The sequence below is a fragment of the Argiope bruennichi genome, chromosome X2 (genome assembly GCF_947563725.1).
Source record: "Argiope bruennichi chromosome X2, qqArgBrue1.1, whole genome shotgun sequence".
NCBI lineage: Eukaryota > Metazoa > Arthropoda > Arachnida > Araneae > Araneidae > Argiope > Argiope bruennichi.
The window spans coordinates 46,702,638-46,723,135 of record NC_079163.1 but is presented as its reverse complement, the minus strand read 5'-3'; the positions used below and the strand labels follow the sequence as shown (position 1 = coordinate 46,723,135).

Sequence of the window (20,498 nt, the reverse complement as noted above, 5' to 3'; positions counted from 1 at the left end):
TTCTCGTATATTTTCTAATAAAGGTGTTATCCTAGAAAATGCCTTGCGTGGCATTGGTTTTCAAAATATCAACTTTTATAGTTACAAAATATCAACTTTATCAGTTACAAAATATCAACTTTTATAGTTACAAAATATCAACTTTATCAGTTACAAAATATCAACTTTATCAGTTACAAAATATCAACTTTATCAGTTACAAAATATCAACTTTATCAGTTACAAAATATCAACTTTTGGTGTGAATTTAGCACTTTTATTGAATGTATCGCAGCATCCTTGGTGAATTTTTTGGCGATTAATCCTTGACGTGCGGTTGTTAGTATCAGAAAACCGAGTTTGTATTTTAAACACGTTTTTCCCAATCAATTGAAACAAAAATTTGACACAAAACTACGCTTGTAGTCGCAAACTCTCATGCCAAATTTGATTATTTAAATCATTGTTTTTTTTAGTTATCGCGTTTGCATGTTTCGGAGAATACAGATCGACAGAGAGTCAACTTCTTGGATGTAGTTCAACACTATAGATGTTAAATTTGTGTACCCGATTTTATGTATCTAGGTTTCTTCGTTTTGTATTTATCGTGTTAATTTATATTCGAACAGCCAGACAGACAGACTTCCTCTGAATGTATTTTTCTCAAAATTTGATATAAATCTACAAATTTAGTTAAAAAACCGTGCGCCAATTTCACCCATCTGCCTCGAAACGTTTTTTAGTTATCTTTGTCACAGACTGGCAGACATTTTCCAAAAATGTGTTTTTCTCAGGCAAGAAGGTCTAAAACTTGGAGAGTCATCAAAATCTCGATTTCGAGTTTTTTGACGATTACTAGACTTTCTCTGTACTGCGTATACGAGAAAGTAAAAAAAAAAGTTCTTTTATTTTGCAGCCAAAACTGACTGATAAAGATATCTCTCTTTTAGAGAATTTTTAGATAATTTCAGTGGTCGTCTCGAAGATGTCTGACATTCAATACATTCTTTATCTAAAGTTGAGGAAATGTTTTACTTGAATGCATTATGCACCTGACTACATGATCAGTGACTTATTTTGAAACAAAAGGTTGAATCTACTTTTGTAAGAAAAAAAAATGATTTTAAAAATTCATTTTTCCATTTCTTTTACAAAATGAAACCATCTTTATTAAGTGAAAAATTTGTTTATCGATAAAGAGATTTCTTACTTCCATTATATTCTGAAACCAGTAAAGACTGTGGTGGCCACAGTAATAGTTTGGTAATAGGTTTTAGAATCATAGAGTTATGAACTCGATGCACAACTGCGCCAAACAAAAGGCATGTGTACTGCCTATTGTACACTAAATACTCCAGTGCGTGTAGTATGCTAGTTTGGTGGGGAAGTTTGGAGAAGGAGTGTCTACTATAATATTGTAATAGTTTATATCCATTAAAAAACTTGTGGAGATCTGGTATTGGTATTTCAGATGAGAATATCTATGTTTCAAAATAAGACGGTTTGTCCCAAAATTTCCTCTGGGTATATTCGGAATGAGGGGTTAATCTAACTAAATTAATAATTTTTTCAAAAAATTTACTAACTTATTAATCAAATTATCTACCTGGTGTATATTGGACTTGAAGAAGGGACATCTCATAAAAATTTAACTTATTATTTTAAGGGAGTTTTGTAAAATTTAATTATTAATTTATTTTTTCGTATATATTTTATACTCAGTTTTGTGGAATTATGTTTCTTTTGCTTGAAAATATAGAAAAAGCATGCACTGTATGATAAATCATATATAGGTACTTCATATATTTTTATAGTCCTAAAAAGACATTGCAAATATAAAATAATAGTTTTTATTTTTCTGACCCTATACTGAAAAATTCTCGTATCAGACAAGGCCGTTGTTACTAAACCGAAAAGCGGTAACATAAATATCTTAAATATCAATTGGAAAAGTATTAAATGTGGAAGGCAAATAATTAGAAAAATATAATGAAACTCTAATTTAATTTAAATCATGTTTAAGCGTTACAAGATACAAATAATTTCGTCAGTCAATCCCTGATGTAAGCATTCGTGTGTATTGTAAACTGTTTGTATTCAATATATTTGTCTTATTTATCTTTTTATTAAGTGAATTTAAATTCTATTATTTTCTAAAGCACCTACAGACGATATGAGAAGGTATTTTCTTCAAAAAATATTATAAATCAAATTTTTAATTTAAAAAATTTGAAAGCTTGATAATGAAAATTTTTAATAGTTTAGAAATGTTAAAATTTTAAGTCTTCCATCTACTAGATATTTTGTAAATTTGAGTGATAATTCATTAAATAAATAGCTAAGCTAACGTTATTTGGAAAGCTAATATTAATATAACTATTTTAAAAATATTTATTTATATTGTATTGGAATTTTTCCCTTCGGTGAATTGGAAAGATTAAGTAGTCTTTACTACAGTCAGTTCACGAATAGTCACACTGAATTAATTTATGCAATGACACATGCCATCTAACATCTAATTATACTTTTTTTTTGTACTGGGATACCTTGTCATTTTTTTCCATCAGCAAGTTGCAGAATGGATTCAAAAATCAAATTTTTTATGACGGATTTGACGTATATTACGTGAGAGTGGGGAGGTTTCATTTTAATTCAAAAACTGTTTCTCCAAGTCTAACCAACTGAGTTCGCTTAAAACTGTTCCTTTGTTATCATTGAAAACAAGTCTGTTATGATATTTCGCATTTGCGAAAACTTTTTTTTTTTTCTGAAAAAGAATTATCTGTCTTTTTATTTATTTCATTTTATTCGCATTGAAAAAACAAATATAGAACTTAATTAATTATAAATTAAGAGAAATGCATATTAAAATAGCTAATTAAAGTATATTACTGTAACATTTTTACGAAAAACGGCATTTTTTTCGTGTTTTAGCTTACTGATATCTGAGATAGGTACTGAAAAAATTCCCAAAACACGCTTTAGGATCGTAATGCAGTGTCTAATGAAAATACTGCTTTGAAATAAATGTTTAAATATCGGCCACACCTTTTAATTAATATTAATTATTAATTATAAACATTCATGTAGATCTTAATAATTTAATTATTAGCTTAATTTGATATGAATAAAGGCTTTTTTAATTTTATATTTTTTCATTTTTTCTTCATTTTGTAATAATTAAAATTTTAATGAATTAATTATTAATTTTTAAATAAAATTAATAGGATAATTTTAATTAATTATTATTTGTTATGATCTGGTGCATCTTTTTTAATATATTAGTATTTTTTATCTTTTGATATTAATTTAAAAGTTGGCTTTCCTGTTCGCACTTAATTAGAGAGAACGCGATTAAATGCAAATCTAGAATGAATTTTTTTAACTATTTAATAATTCTTTCAGATATTTATTTTTATTGCCTCTTTTTAGCAACAAATTTTTACTTTTTGAAAAAAATTCATTACAGACTTTTTTTTCAGTATTTGTAGTATACCTGAGAGAAGTAATCATATATATATTTAAAAAATAGAGTTTTATTGTATTTTAGTTATTTTATAGGCCGAAAAAATAAATATCTAGATATTTATTTTATATTTCTCTTCTGATGTATTCTCTCTGATTCTGATATTTCTCTTGTAAATACTTTTGCATGCGAGAAAAAAAAATTTATTACTTTCAACAAAGTATACTATATTTTATTTCGAATAAATCGATAAAAAGTTCATTATCACGAAAGCTCCAGATGAATTTTACTTAAATTAAAAAAAAAATTATAGTGCTGTGGGAAAGTGCAAAGTTGGTCAAATGGAAAATATTATTCAGAATGCTTTTTTATTGTGATCATTGTTTTATATTTTTGCACTTGTAACTGCATAATTGATTTCAGTTTTAGCCAATAAAATAGACTATCGTTTTCACTTTAAAGCGTGCTTTTAAGCAATATTATAAATGCATGTTTTTGAATAAAGGAAAATTTTAAATATGGTGAACACTTTTTCGTTGCTCTTAAAAACAAAATGAAATTTCTTGGCTGTAGAAAATGCGCGGTGTTTCAAAGGAAAGATGTTATCTCCACATTTTATTTATACATTTTCTCAAAAGGTAAAATATTTTGAATAAATGGTAAATCAAAGAGATAATTATGATGAAATGATTATATATGCTATAATCATTTTTATTCATTTTTTTTTGATAAAACTCTGGTGAGTTGCATTTCAGAATTATAAAAAAAAAATGTTTTGTATGCTTTTACAGAAAAGAAAGGCGCCATCTCACTCCTATGATGGAAAAATATGAAAAGTTGGCGAAGATTGGTGAAGGTTCCTATGGAGTCGTTTTTAAATGCAGAAACAGAGAAAATGGCCAAATCATTGCAGTGAAAAAATACGTCGAGACAGAGGACGATCCATTAATCAAGAAAATTGCCCTACGTGAAATACGAATGTTAAAGGTAAAAATTTATATTAATTTTTTTTCAAATTTTAGTATATGTGCAACGTGTATAGTATATCTGCATAATATTCCTTTTGGATATCTTAAAAATTGTTGAAGTGAGGAATATTTGAGAATTGAAAAAGAAAAAAAGTACATAAACCGAAATAAAAGTATTATAATTATGGTAACATTATTGCATCTGTATTTCTTTGCATCTAGAATCCTGAATAACCCTTTTTAATATAAATGGATAAGCTTGGTAAGCAAAGCGATGCGGGTAATCATATTGCAAGGAGGCACGACGTTTCTTATATAAAAAATGATAATAATTTTTTAAAGATAATTAAATTTATTCAAGAAAAATTAAATTAATATTGCATGTGTAGCTAAGTAAATATAAAGGAATAAGTAAAAAACAGATGGCACATGTTTCATGATTATAACGTAACTGTCGTGGTCCTGACAACCGCCAAAGAATGCGTTGTTTCATTTTCACTCTCTCCAAAAATGAAAATGCTATGAAACAAATATATTGAATTGCCATTTTTGTTTACAAAACTCACCTGAAGTCTATATGACGCTATTGGGACTTTACGGAGAATTCTGTTCTTTCCTATAGCACAGCTAATAGATAATTTAATTGTTGAAAGAAGGAAAACAATCAGTTTTAAAAGCAAGTGGACCCAAGGCTCCAGTGATTGCTCTAGCAGAGGTAAACATCAAGACCAGCTGCTATGATAGGGAGAGCAGATGGTTGAATCACATCAAGAGACTTATCAAAAAGTTTGAATATTTCATTAGATACCAGTCGCATGTTCACAGAAAAAGGCACATAGCGCGTGTTTGGGTGACGTGAGTTCCGGAATCGCTGATCACTATCTTTCAAAACTTAATGTCGCGTATGTTCCACATCCTCCTTAAAGCCCTAATTTAACACCATTGGGATTTTTTTTCTTTTTCGTTTTCCAAATTTGAAGAATCACCTTAGAGGCAAGCATTTTCTAACATCAGAGGCAGCGGTGAAAGTCGCAGAAACGATTTTGAAAGGTCTGTCAAAAATATATATATATATATATATCTCCGGGCATGTCTTTGAAGACTGGAAAAAAGTTTGGATAGATACTATGCATGTAATGGAGAATATTTTGAGAAAAATCATCAAAATTTGGAAGACACAGCATCTTTAATTGTTTTTATTATAATCATTCTTTATTGAACAGCCTATGCATTTCTTTATAAGCCAGTACTTAATCTGAAATTATTCGTGCACTATGCAAAATAAATCATGTTCATTCTGGAAATGGAATTGATTTGATTTGTTAAATTGCGGTACATTTTTCAAGTTGGAGATGGACTATCGGTAATGGGCTCCATAACCTTAATTCGTAATCAAACGTCCATGGGAACGCCTGAATCGGTATCCTATACAGCATTAAAAGATTTTGTAAATATTTATTTGTGTCAGTACTTAAACTAAGTTTATCCATCCACAATGGAAGTAAATCATATTTATGGAATTGAAGAAATAGGACCGATTTGATTTACTAAATTGCAATCCCTTTTCCAAGCTAGACAAAAAAGGTCGGTAATCAAATGACGAAAATAATGTCTGAATAATATTCTGTAACTCATATCGCATGCTGACATTAGGGCGTTCAGGGATTTAACGAGTATCGCTTATTTGCCCACAACGCATTTTTAATAAAGTTAGACCTCAAGCACTCCATCATGCTATATTGGATCCAAAAACCCGACCATTTGGTTGCCTACTATACCACAAGTCACAAATAAACATCAAACACCGTCAAGTAGGTCGAAGACAAGCTTCACATTAATACAAATCTCCATTTTTCCTCTAGAAAGCAAATCAACTCATTTCCATACATATCAATCTAGGCCAATTCAAATTGTTTTTATATAGTTTCTAATTACATTCCTTATTTATAGGCAAAGTATTTTTCTATTAATGCCAGATATGGTCTAAACTTTCGAAAAAAATAATACTCTTAATCTAATTTTTTTCCTTGCAATCTTCTACACAGGAATACTTTTAAACCAACAAACTGGCTCTTGTTCATATTTTATAAAAACCAGATGGATATAGTTCGGTAAAAAATTTCATACTTAAAATCATTTTTAATCCATAAAAAGTGTATTTAGTGCCCAAAATTTGCAAGCATTTCATTATCATACTTGAAAACAATCAAGAACATTTGAATTTATTGTCAATTACTGTTATTTCCTATCAAATGAATACATATTTAGCCCTGAAAGAATTTCTCCGATTCTTCAAAAATAGATTGAATAATTTAACAACACGAAGCTCTGTTTTTGTAATGGAGTTTCGGTGTAACTTACAAACGATCCCGATTCTTAATTGAAATAGCATTTATCACAAACAAGGAAGAAAACATCTGGTTTAAACGATGTTCTCAGGAACAAATTGATTTGGAAGCACGTTTCTCTTATTTTTTAAATAATGTTGATAAAGAGAAAAGCACCTGTCGCTTTATTATTCTGGTTGACTTTCGTCAACTAAGTCGAGTTAGTTAATGGAATAAGTAGGAGGAAAGTGAACTGTTTCTGGTAGCATTAACCATTTGGTTATCAACACCAAACTGCAGTAAAAGTAGCTTGTGTGTTTATTATTGTTATGACAAAAAAAAAACTAAAAATATGGATCTACCAAAACTTAAGCTCCAAATGAAATTAAATCTGAAATCTGTATTTTTCTGGAAAAAAAATTCGAATCATAAAATAAATATAAAAATTTTTAAAAAATATTAATTTATTTGATGTTTTTTCATTCAGAAGAACTTGATAATATTAAAGATACTGGAAAAATTCTTTCAAATGTAAAATTTTTAGCTCGTATTGAAAACTATTGTTTTGGCCCACGATAGCTCAGTTTTTAAAAAACTCAATCACATATAAATGAAACACAAACTCTTGGACTGTATCTCTATTGCTTTATTCTCAACACTCTCAACACACACTAAAAAGTTATATCATTTCGCCACTTGGTGACGCTACAAAATAGTAGGTGGAGCGTTCTGCTGACTTATTGGAGCCAACATTTCGCCCCCCTTGAAATATCATTTCAAAATCTCAACATTATAGAAATAAAAATTTAACACATTAGTTAATTATGCAATGCAAAATTTCAACAATTATCTTGCACAAGATACAAAAAATATTACACTTTTAAAATAAATTTGAATATTGTATACAAAAAAATTCTGAAAAAAAAAAAGATATGAGATATTTCAATATGTTCGATGAACAACTTAAATATACACTATATATCATTTTAAATACTAAATACAATAATTAATTACACCAGATATACATTGATTTTATTCACGTGGTAATAAACAAATCTTTGAAATTGCTCTTTTCGTGACTCCTTGTGGAGTTTTTATAAGTACTACTTTGACTTTGCCGTCTGATCCATAAATTAAATCTTGTATTCTCCCCGTTGTCCACTGGCAAGGGGGAAGATTATCATCTTTTAAAAGAACCCTAGAATCCTTTGAAACGTTTTGTTTCTCAAACTGCCATTTGTGTCTGGTTTGCAAATTATTTAAGTAATCTAATTTCCATTTTTTTCCAAATTAGTTGGACCATATTGCTCAATCTTTGCCATTGAGATAAAAGGTTATCTTTTCTCTCTGAATAATCTGGATCAGGAATACTATTTATGGGACGGCCGATTAGAAAATGGCCTGGGGTCAAAATTTCAAAATTGTTTGGATCTGATGACAAAGGTGTCAGTGGTCGACTGTTTAGAATACCTTCAATTTGAATAAAAATAGTCAAAAACTGTTCCATTGTTAAACGCGCATTACCAACAACTTTCTTTAAATAGTGTTTGAAAGATTTAACACCCGCCTCCCATAAGCCACCGAAGTTAATTTTGGAATAAATTTCCATGTCACTTATTCAGTTGTTAAGTAATTAGCTAGTGGCTCTGGGGTTCTACCAATCATATTTTGTAAGCGTTTTAAGTCTGAATTGGCCCCTTTGAAATTAGTTGCATTATCAGAACAGATAGAGGAACTAACACCTCTTCTGCTAAAAAAGCGCTTTAAAGTGGCAATCATTGCCTCTGCAGTTAAGTCAGTGACTATTTCCAAGTGGATTGCCTTAGTAGCAAAGCAAATGAAAAGAGCCACCTAACATTTTTGATAATTGCCTTTCCTCTGACCCTTGTATTTAATATAGAAAGGTCCACAAAAGTCTATCCCAACATGAGTAAAAGGATAACTAGGTTTAACTCTATTGGTTGGGAGATTTACCATAATTTGGGTTATAGTTCTAGGTTTAGTTTTAGCACAAATGACACATTTGTGAATAATTTTTTCTGGCTGTATTTCTGCCAGATAATGGCCAATATTCCCGTCTTACCAAATGCAACAATGTTTGTGCCCCAACGTGTAAATATTTAAGATTACATGTAAATATTTGTGATTCTTTGGAAGTAATATGGAAACTTTTAATCATATGACAAATCAGAATTACTTAATCTTCCTCCAACACGTAAGACATCGTTTGCGTCTAGAAATGGGTTCAAGCAACTTACCAGACTCTTGTTAACATTTTCACCTTTTTCGAGAGCTTTCATTTCACAATTAAAGGCAATTAATTACCTGAACAAGTCTGACTAAAGTTAACTTGGCCAACTGCAGTTCCTTGGTGGTTAAAGGACCTGACATTTTGCTCGAGTTTCCCAAATTATTACTAAATCTAAAAATAAGGCTAAGATTTTAGTTATTTTATAAAACTTATTTGACACACTATATTATATACACAATATATTATCTAAAAATGTTGAATCCACAGCTGAAACTAAACAGCAATTAGTCGGAATTTTGAATTCGGCTAAATAAAGTTTCTCAGAAGAAACGTCCATGTTCTGCACAAAACTGTCCAATGGATCGTGGATGTCGTCGCAATCACCAGGAAAGTTCACAACCAGTTCTTGGAGAAAGGTTGGACCAAACCACAATAAGTCACTTAGTTGCATTCTCGTTGGATCAAGTCCCCTTGAAATGACGTTCATAAAACGTTCATAAAAGTCATGACACAAGACTAATGCAGCACTTGGAAAGTTTTTTTCCCTCGTCAATGGAAATTTGTTTAAGTGTTCTCATGGCTAGATATGGAGCACTAACCATTCCGTAGGTAACCGTATTTAGCTGATACGTTTAACGGGCTCATTAGCTCCCTCTTTCCATAAAATCCTTTGGAGATTTCTTTGACTTTCATCTATATTAATCATACGATACATCTGACGAATATCAGTAGTAAATGCAAATATATGCTTTCTGAATATAATTAGCAATGTAAATAGATCGTCTTGAATCACTCCGCCGTTATACTGAATTGAGTTCAGTGATTTTCCACTACTAGTCAAGATGGACGCATTAAACACGGTACGTAGTTTAGTTGTTTTTTGAGGCCTATAGATGCCATGATGAGGCATATAATATGTCACTTCAGGTTCAACACTTTCACCTTGTATCTCACTCATGTGGCCTAACTCCTCATACTCCTTCAGAAAGTCAGAATACAGTTTCAGATATTTTTGGTCTCTAGACAAGCGAGTCCACAGCGATTCTAGTCGTTTTAGAGCAATATCCCTTGAATTCCCTAGACATGACCAGTGCTCTTTAAATGGCATCGCCACAGTATATTTTCCTGTCTCATCTCTTCTATGTGTTCGTGCATAATGCTCCTCACAAATAGCATTCTCTTTACTTTTGGGTAATTCATTACCTATTTCTTCAATCTACTAAAATTTTCTTAAGTTTGAATTTAATTCTTCTGTTCCACATATTAAACCGCAATAGTTAGAATTTAATTTAACTGAACTCGAAACGCTACCTCCTACAATATACCCAAATACAGAGTCCTGTAACGTCAAATTCTCATTTTTAGCATTTAATTTTCCCGGCTTTATTATTTCATAAAAGTATTCAGCGCCAATTAAAATATCTATTTTGCCCGGAATATTAAAATTACGATCCGCAAGGTCAATTGATTCTGGAATATGTACACGCATATCTATAATCTTATTCGGTATTAAATCGGTTATTTTTGATACCACTAACATCGAAATATTTTTTTCGAAACTTTTATTTTTATTAGCCACAGTTGCTGTAACTCCGCGATTAATTACCAGCGAGGCATTATTAATACAGGAAATAGATTGATTTATTTTTTCACTTTGGAGTTCTAGCCTCTGCATACAATTCTGACTCATGAGGCAGCACTGTGAGCCGTTATCCAAAAGGCACCTTACTTCCTGCCATTGCGAACATCTATCTTCTATTAAACATCTTACAGTAGACACAACTACATTTTGATTTACCATTAGATTTGTTGTAACGAAAGACGCACTCTACTCATTGGGGGAAACTGAACCTTGATCCGAATTTTTCCACTCCGATTGCGAATTATTTATGACTTCAACGGTTTTTACATTCGAAGAAACATTTTTTGCTTCTTTCGAAAAGTGTATTAACATATTGTGAGCTTTTCCACAGAAACAATTTCTATACAAACACTTTTTAGCGCTGCAATTAGGCGATAAACATTTGAAGCAGGCGTTTTTATTTTTCACTACCTCTATGCGTTCTAGAACCGAAAGTCTGTTAAATTGAGGACATGCATACAAAGGATGATTCTCGCTCTTTAGACATAAATCGCAATTTTTATTTTTCATCTCATTGAAAAATACTTTTGATGCTGGTTTAAATTTATTGTTATAATTTTACCCTCTTCTCGTCTCATTAATGGTTTTGCCTTTGGAAGCAAAATACAGATTACATTCTTTTCCTAACTCGAGAGGTGTAAACCACTGTTGATTTTGTCTAATATTAATAATAGTTGCTGTTTCTTTGTCCAGCGTTTGGAATAATTTATTCGAAACTATCAATTGTTTTAGAGTCTCAAAATCTGTAACACCCCTTAATTTTAAATAATATTCAAAGCTCGTCATTAAGCGTGACGCGAATTGCACATGAGTTTCGTTATCTCTAGAAGCATTTCTAAAATTCTCTAAAACCGCTTGCGCTGTTGGCTCGAATTCTTTTAGTACAATTGATTTAATTTCTTCATGATTATTTAAATCTTTCTCAGCAATATAAGTTGGGATATTAGAAGCTCTTTCTCCTAATAAATTTAATAAAATCTCTGCTTTAAACTTCTCAGGAACCTTTTTAGTACTAAGTGCTCTCTCTAACGAAGTAAAAAAGAAACCCCAATCCTGAGCTTTACTCGGTGGTTTAATACACAATATTCTCACAGACTTTAATAAGCTATCCAGTGACTCTTCTGGTTCGGTTTTACACTCTACATTAACGGAAGTCTAAATACTATTTTCATTGGCCCTTAATTGCGCTAATTGTAATTCTATTTTAGTTCTCTCTAATCTAAGACGCTCTAGTTCTATTTCACTATCCTGATCGGATTTTTGGTTTCAATTCCCTATTACTCAATCTACAGCATCTTTAACAACTTCGTTGTCATTTTTGAACACATCACTCTCCTTAATTAAACGCTTTATTTCACTCTTTTTCATGCCTTCCGCAACAACCAAACCTATTTCCTCGGCAGCGACTTTTAATTCATCTTCCTTTAATTTTGCTAAACCCGCCATTTTAAATATATAATTCAAAATAATTCAAGAGAACAATATTATCACAATTTTATTCTAAACTCATTAAAACAAAATTACCTTCGTCTCGGGAAATTAATTATAACTCATCAAAACAAAATTAACTTCGTCTCGGAAAATTAATTATGACTCAACAAAAACAAAATTAATTAGTTAATAACTCAAAGGATAATATTGCCTATACCTCTTTGCTGGGACTGCTGTCCCTCGAGACCAGTTATCCACAACAGAATTCTCATTCTTGGTATTTTCGCACCAAGTTCATCATCATCGACGATATCTCCACTAATAAATCACGCATTTCAAATAATGAATCACTATTCAATAGATGCATAGTCGTCTCCGGCTCGACGGACCATGTTTTGGCCCACGATAGCTCAGTTTTTAGAAAGCTCAATCACATATAAATGAAACACAAACTCTTGGACTGTATCTCCATTGCTTTATTCTCAACACTCTCAACACACACTAAAAAGTTATATCATTTCATACTTGGTGGCGCTACAAAATAGTAGGTGGAGCGTTCTGCTGAATTATTGGCGCCAACAACTATAATTAAAGAAAATATTATAAACCCGGATCCAATAAGGTGAAAATAATTTTTTTACTTCATTTTTTTATAACACAAATCTTTAAGTACATAAATTGACCAGAATTAGGAAAACAAATCAGGCAAAAATTTTCAAATAGTCGTAGATCTATTCAACTTCTGCTTAAGGATTTTCGAAGCAAAAGAAAATAAAAAAGAACTATCTTGAGAGGGTCACGATAATTTTGAGCCATCCTCAGACGACGAGAATCGCTCTTGAGCTAGATCACCACTCTCCAAAAATCCATTCTGCATCAGTTCGGTTTCCGACAACATAATCATTGAGCACTAAACCCATACACAAGACAGAAATTTAGTGGAATCTAGTCTTCCAAACATGATCCTTTGATCACGGAGCCATCACGAGACGATTGTGATCCCTAAAAGATTAAAGGAAGATAACAAAAAGTATTCTTAATTTCAAAATGTGGATATTATTTTGAAAAAATTAAAACAAAAAAAAATCTTTCTTTTTTCTCGAAATATTGTCTTATTATTGAAATTAATTGAAATATTTGGTGAATTCTCTCAGAGAATCAACCTGTAGGTCAAAAAATGGGTTAAATCTATTCCTGATTCGTTAATCAGCTGCAGGACAAAGAGCTGAACAAAAGAAAAAAAGGCTTAGAAAGTATAATTTCATTAAAACTCTTGTCGAAAATTGTATATTTCATAGTACATATTTTATTGCATTCTTTTTAAAATATGATCTCTATTAAATTATAATTTAATATTCAATAGTAATCACCAATATCGAAGTATCCCGAGAGTAATTTGGGATATATCTTTTAATTTTAAACCGTTATCAGATGACGAGGAGAAAGCTTGGGCGGACATTATTCTCTTTAAAAATCCACCAGTATATTTGTAATTCAACATCAAATCTGATAAGCACAAGCCCACATACATGGAGATCTTTTGTGGAACTGCATTTTGTAATTGAAATCATCCATTCCAGCAGCCGAAATTTTACCATCAAACCACTGCTCTCAAATGCCATGAAATTTCGTTCAAAATTTCGAAACATGTTCAAAGGCACATAACTCATTTTAAATAGAAATTAAAATTCGAAATAATCCTTATACAACTGCTTTACATATGTTCATCATTCATTGTAAGCCTAAAATAGCCATATAATTGATATATTTTGTAGATACTAACCCTGAAAGCTTAATCCAGGAAGAAAATTCTAGCTTAAAAATACGTTTCTTTTATTTTCACACAGAAATCAGGTTTTATTGCGTAGTATCTAAGATATATATATGACGGATGTTAAAGTCCTTCATGATGTCAGTTTTATAACTAACGGATGATGCATCGAGCGTTGTCATGCAACAGACATACGACATCAAATATATACTTTCCTATTTTCCCAATACTTTTCATTGTCAAGGTGATGGGCCTTTTCTTTTTCCGATAAAGAAAAAAAACTGGGGCACTATCTTCGTGAACATGGTGAAGACGATTTTTTTGAAAACGTTAATTGGACTCTGTTTTATGAAATTCTGTTGCTTCAGTTTCAATTAATGTTGTTGCTGTTCTAATTTGAACATGGCATTAGCGAGTATGTAACCAAAGGGTAGACAGAGTTTCCACTTTCATATGACATTTGTGCAAATGGAAAGATTCACAAAACACCTGTTTCGTTTCTCAGTCTTCTAGAATATACTGCAAACTCAAAACGATTAAAATTGATTAGCATAACATCTCAGTCACGTGACAAGCATAAATGAGCAATTCATCCACATAAATGCATGTAGCTTTACGCTGCTCTATGACGTCACTTCTTTTTACTCTTGTAAGATATGAAAATAATTCTGAAATTAAATTAAATCAGTTAATGCTCTCGGGATACACGCCAAGCACTTCTAGTATTTGCCGGTTTTTTTTATATTTTGCGCATGCGCAACAGCTAAGTGAAGCTAAATGGATGCTTGCTGACGTTTACAGCATGACTGTGACGTCACTCACTTGTACTATTCTCAACTATGTGATGTATTTTATGGGTTTCAAACGATGCTTGTTTTTTTTTTTTTTTTTCATTACTTCGATTAACGGTCCTTTTTTATTTAGTTTAGTTTAGTTAATAATACATTTTTTTTTTTATTTAGTTCAGTTAATAATACTCTTTTTAGTAACACAATGATTTCAAATTTCAGCATTTCGAACGTAACTGTATTCTACAAATGATGACTACTTTCAAAATACTTAGTAAAAAAAAAAAAAAAAAACTAGTAGATTAACTTCTAGTTTTGAAATGTTTTAAAAGCATTTCATTATTCTGAACAGTTAGAATATACCGAGGACAAAACGTAAGTCACCACTCCTGTTTTCGAATTTCTACGCCACATAAACGTAGCAGATTCTGAGATTTTATGTGCTCCAATTCCACGTACGCAGTGGATTTTTTAAAAATCAGAATTGAATCTGAGTTCTTTTTGTCCGAAATAAATCATCCTAACTGCGTAAATTAATGGAAAAATCATCCGGCATATAGATTTTTATAAAGTTATTGATATTAAATGCTTATATAAATCCAATAAAAGAAAATATGCGTTTTAAAAGATTCAATATAAATAAATTGTATCATAGTCTTTAGTTTACCTCATTATTTTATTCTCCAAAAGAAATTCGTTGCAAAATTTTGTGTCTTAAAATTTCTTTATATATTTAGGGAATTGGAAATTTTGTTTATTCAGTGTCAACATATTTTCATTATTTCAAACTTTAGTATCTCTTTATTCAAATCATATCTTATATAGAGGTATTTTAATCTATTTTGCCGTTTCTGAAAACGTAGAATGAAGTGACTTTGTTTTTGCCTGTTTATAGTATACCAGATACATTCACTTCCTGATTCTCATTATTCTCCTGATTTTCTTAATTCTTTAAATCCGCAATCAGTATTTTTTTTATCTTTAAGATATTTAAGTACTAAAATCTTATCTCTGCATTGTAATATTTTTATTAACAGATGTTAGATAAATCTATAATATAGAGTATAAAGGAGTACAGTAAATTTGCTTGAAAAATGTAATGCGGAATTTAATTTTTTTAATCAAAAATAATTAATTAAAAAATTAAGGCTATTGCGCAGAATTTTATACTTAAATAATTTTTCCCGTCAGTTATTAAAATTATCTGATAAAAGTTTAATTTTTTTTTTTTTTAAATTACTGTATAATATGGAATTGAATTTACAGAATTTTCAGCTTCATATTAATGAATCATTCTTGCTCTGGAATTTTTCGCCTTTTAATATAAAATATAACTCAAATAAAAGCAGATATTCCAGTCAAGTTTTAAGAGGGGATTATTTTTAGTATGTTCCAGATGTACATTTAAATAATAGCTCAATATCTAATTTCTAAACTATTGGATATAAGTATATATTTTCAGTTATTAAAATGCGTTAAGTGACTTAAAGATAATACTTAATATATTTTTAGTCAATTAATGCATTGCTGGAAAAAAATTAATTTAATTACTAGAAATTATGCAGAAATTTTATGAAATTCTTTAGTCTAATTAGTCATATTCAGTAAAATATCCTTGAAGCTCGAAAATTTTAATTTAAAAAGTTCTGCTCTTCTTGGACTGAAATTGACCGAGTTATAAAAAATTTCAGTTGCATTATTTTAATTAAATCAATGACCACGTCGAGAAAGCACTAACCACTTATTGACAAATTATTAAGGTTATCAATGAAATAGTCTATAATCTTCTAAAACAGTAATATTCAAAGTTTCATAACAAGGTAAATTTTAGTCGTAATATTTTTTTACTTCAAATATTAGAGATTCAAAATTTTTTTTAACTATATATGATTGATAGGATCAAAGAGCTGTATAAAATTTTTGTAATTTGTTCAGCTGTATATTTGCTGATTTAAACAGGATAAAATATATTTCTTCAGGGATTTAAAAACAATTTTTTCAAATGGAAACGTATACCTATACATAACGATTTGAAAATTAGGTGGTGGACCTCTATTAGAATGGGTATCCTGCATATTTTCCTTTTATAATTTTTTTTGAAAATATAAAAATTAGAGTTTTAACTTATATCCATTATACCAATAATACCTTTATTTTTACCGTTCTGTTTTCACATGAGAAATAAACAATGAAAGATACACAAAGTTCGAGACACAATAAAATTTATTTCAAGAAAGAAGATGCAAAAATCATAAATTAGGCTTCTGAGTAAATCAAGCAAACTGAACAACGATTTCAAATAAATACAACTGAATTAATTGAAAATCTGCGATATATAGTATTAATTAAATCATTTTTGGAACTCGTTCATTTACGAATTTGCCAAGATAGTAACTAAATTTTAAATCAAAATTTACACTACTTTAATTATAAAACTAGATAATAATTTGAAATTATACCATGTGTCTATATTTTAAAACAAGCTCTATTTCCATCCATATTAAGTGGAGAAATAAAAAAGAAGTAATTTTTAATGAAGTTTATACAAGTTAGACACTCTAAATATTTGTTTACAAAACTACCTCATTTTCAGGAATTTTAAAATCAAATAATGGATTCCAAATAAAACTTTGCTTTTCTTGATCATGTTAATTACTTTCTAAATCAAATGTATAAAAAAGATATACTATTCAGTTTTGTATTTATTTATACGAATATATCAAAATTCTAATATGTCATATCATTTGATAATTGATTATTTTTTCAGCAACTGAAGCATCCAAATCTTGTAAATTTAATTGAAGTCTTCCGAAGAAAACGCAAGCTCCATTTGGTATTCGAGTACTGCGAGCATACAGTTTTAGATATATTAGAGAAACATCCCAAAGGGTAAGTACTATATTAATTTTTCTGGGATTCAGATATAAAACTGATTACGAACAAAAAAAATATTGTTAGTTTACAAAGTTGTTAATATATATATTGTTATAAACTAAAATATTGTTACTAAACAAAAATATTGTTAGTTTAGACTAAGCTTCACTTGGCAGTATCCTTTTTTTTTTTTTTTTTTTTTTGTAAAATCGTGATTTTCGGAGAAAATATTTAATACGATAATGTTACTTGTGCGACAAGTTAATTAGTTAACATAATGATTGCATTGTTGCTATTGAATGTGTGACGAACGTATTCGTATTCGGATTACGTCATATAGCGCCATCTAACAAAATTTCGAGATACCAGTAGGTTATCATCCTATGGCAGCAATGCAAGTACCACAAAAATTTACGACATGACGCTATATGATATTTTCAGCATGAGAGCAGATAGAAAAAGGCTCTAATACACAAAAATGTGGGGTTCTTTTTTACGTTCAGAAAAGACACCTATATGGTTAAAAAAGCAAAACCTTATTTAACTATAAAATTTGATCCAAATCGTTAAAGCCGTTTCCGAGATACATAAAATTAATTTATATATATACAAGAATTGCTCGTTTAATGTTATTAGATAGCTTGCATGGGTTTTACGGAACATTCTTAGTATATTCATGTTATATTTTTGCAATGTGGAGTAGCTATTCAATGTTTAATTTATAATAGACTCCAGTGTATGCTTCTGACTTAATTTTGATTGTCTGAGAACGTTCTCGTAAGAAATCATCACGAATCTCGTTTCTAGAATGTTCAAATGAACCACAATAACGCTATCAAGGATTTTGCTAGGAATTATGAATCGCATTTTATCTTTTTTAAAATTTTGATTGTCTGAGAACGCTCTCGTAAGAAATCATCACGAATCTCGTTTTTAGATTATTCAAATAAACCGCAATAACGCTATCAAAGATTTTTCTAGGAATTATGAATCCATTCTATCTTTTTTACAATTTTGATTGTCCGAGAACGTTCTCGTAAGAAATTATCACGAATCCCATTTCAAGAATGTTCAAATAAACCACAATAAAGCTACCAAAGATTTTGTTAGAAATTATGAATTGCATTCCATCTTTTTGTAATAAAAATAAATTCCTTTTTTTTTTTTTTTTTTTTTTTTTTCTTATTTAAGTTTAACTATCTGTGAACGCGATGCTAAGAATTCCTCACGAATCCCATTTCGAGAAAGTGTAAATAAGGTTCAATGTCACTGAAGTTTTTATAAGAAATTACGAACGAAACTCCGTCCTCTTTTCTTTTCAATATTTAAATAAAAATAAATTCTAGTTTCCATTCCCTTCTTATTTTTGACTATCTGAAAGAGCGCTTGTAAAAAATCGTCACCTATTTTTTGAATATACAAATGAATGCCATTACGCCACCTTTTCTACTAAAAATTACTAGTGTCATCCCGTGCTCTATTCTTTGAGTCTTGGTATAACCAAAATTGTATAAGTTACTTTATCTGTTTAGTGGTCATTGCTGTTTGCCAATGTCATAGTGATTATAATTAAATTTGAGCAATTCCTGGTCGATATTACTGGAGAAATGAAGGAAGTAGAATTTCTCATTTGTAAACTCTCCTTGAATAAAATCGTTATCTTGCTTATTTATTCTCATATATTAGTGTTCTTTAACTTTTTTGCTATCTTTCCCAAAAGTAATTGTTTTGAACTTCTTCAATATCGTTCATTCGTCTGTTTTAATTTCATTCAGATCGTCGACAGAAAATTATTAGCACCAATAGCGTTTAATTTATAAATATGTTTAAAAATTCATCTTGATTGCTAATTTTATGACATTTTAAAATGTATTGTTATATCCCAAATCGATATTTTGTAATAATACGAAAAAGAGGTGTGGACTTAAATCAGTATTTAGTAAATAAAAAATTCGCGTATAATCTGTTTCTAAGATTTAAAAGAAAAATTTTCTGTCTTCTTGAAATTTCCAGGTAGGTCATTATGAAGTATTTATGTCAATGTTCTTAACTTTCTTATAGAGTTCCAGACAACTTAACAAAGAGAATCATTTGGCAGACATTACAGGCCGTTAACTTTTGTCACGAACATAATGTAAGTGTAATAGTTTAATATTTTTTTGTTTCTTTCGGTGTCTGCTTCTTCTAAAATAAATATGTAATGATAATTCTTCTCTTTTGGAGAGCCATAAAAGTGTATTTAAGTGACATGTATGTTACTAACTTTCTAGAAGTTAGGACTTCAACTGTTGAATTACCGGATTATTCATTAAAATTGTTTTAATTTGATTTTCCAAATTTTAGGTTAAAATGAATTAATAAATTGTTGATCTATAGTACTATGATCTTTATTTATTTTGAATTTAATATTTTTCTGAAAAGTTCTTTATTCCATCCAAAAAAATATTTTTTTGTCTTTCTTAGAAAAAAAATGTCCTTATATAATTCTGATTATTTGCAATCTAAGTTTTGTCCTAATTTATTGCAAATAGAAATTGTGATAATAAGATTTAATGAATATGTTGGGCAGAAGTAAACTAAACATTTCAAGTTTAATAAATTTTGCTAAGTCTTCTTAAAAACTTGAAGTCTAGTATTATTACGACGACTTTTAATAATCGTTTATCCGAGATAATCATATTAATAATACCTTTCAGAATTAAAAATATTAATTCTTAAAGCAGAACTCAAGATAAAGCTGAGTTCTTAAGCTGCCTGATATTTATCTCAAGAATTTCCTGAGCTTCAATTAATGCGAAAAACTTGTGTCCACAGACTTTGCTTATGTTCCCTCCATCGTTGCATTTATCGAGTGCAGAGTAACTCAAACCACAATGCATGATTCTCCTATAAAAGAAACTTTTGGCTCCAAACAGTATAAATATAGACATCTATTTGATCTGGTAAAAAAAAAAAAAATTTAAAAGAAAGACCACTGAAAAGAAAAATCATTATAATCCTA

General features: G+C 29.7%; 1 protein-coding gene across 8 annotated transcripts in view; it reads left to right on the top strand.

Annotated features, from left to right (window-relative positions):
- The window catches only part of LOC129960302 (cyclin-dependent kinase-like 4), a 76,382-nt gene that overhangs the window by 39,061 nt on the left and 16,823 nt on the right, over positions 1 to 20,498 (top strand). For all 8 annotated transcript variants that reach the window (XM_056073631.1, XM_056073629.1, XM_056073637.1 and 5 more), the window contains 3 exons: positions 4,237 to 4,432; positions 17,391 to 17,512; positions 19,559 to 19,631. In XM_056073631.1, the coding sequence (XP_055929606.1) occupies positions 4,237 to 4,432; positions 17,391 to 17,512; positions 19,559 to 19,631 (391 nt within the window). The remainder of the gene's footprint in view (positions 1 to 4,236; positions 4,433 to 17,390; positions 17,513 to 19,558; positions 19,632 to 20,498) is intronic.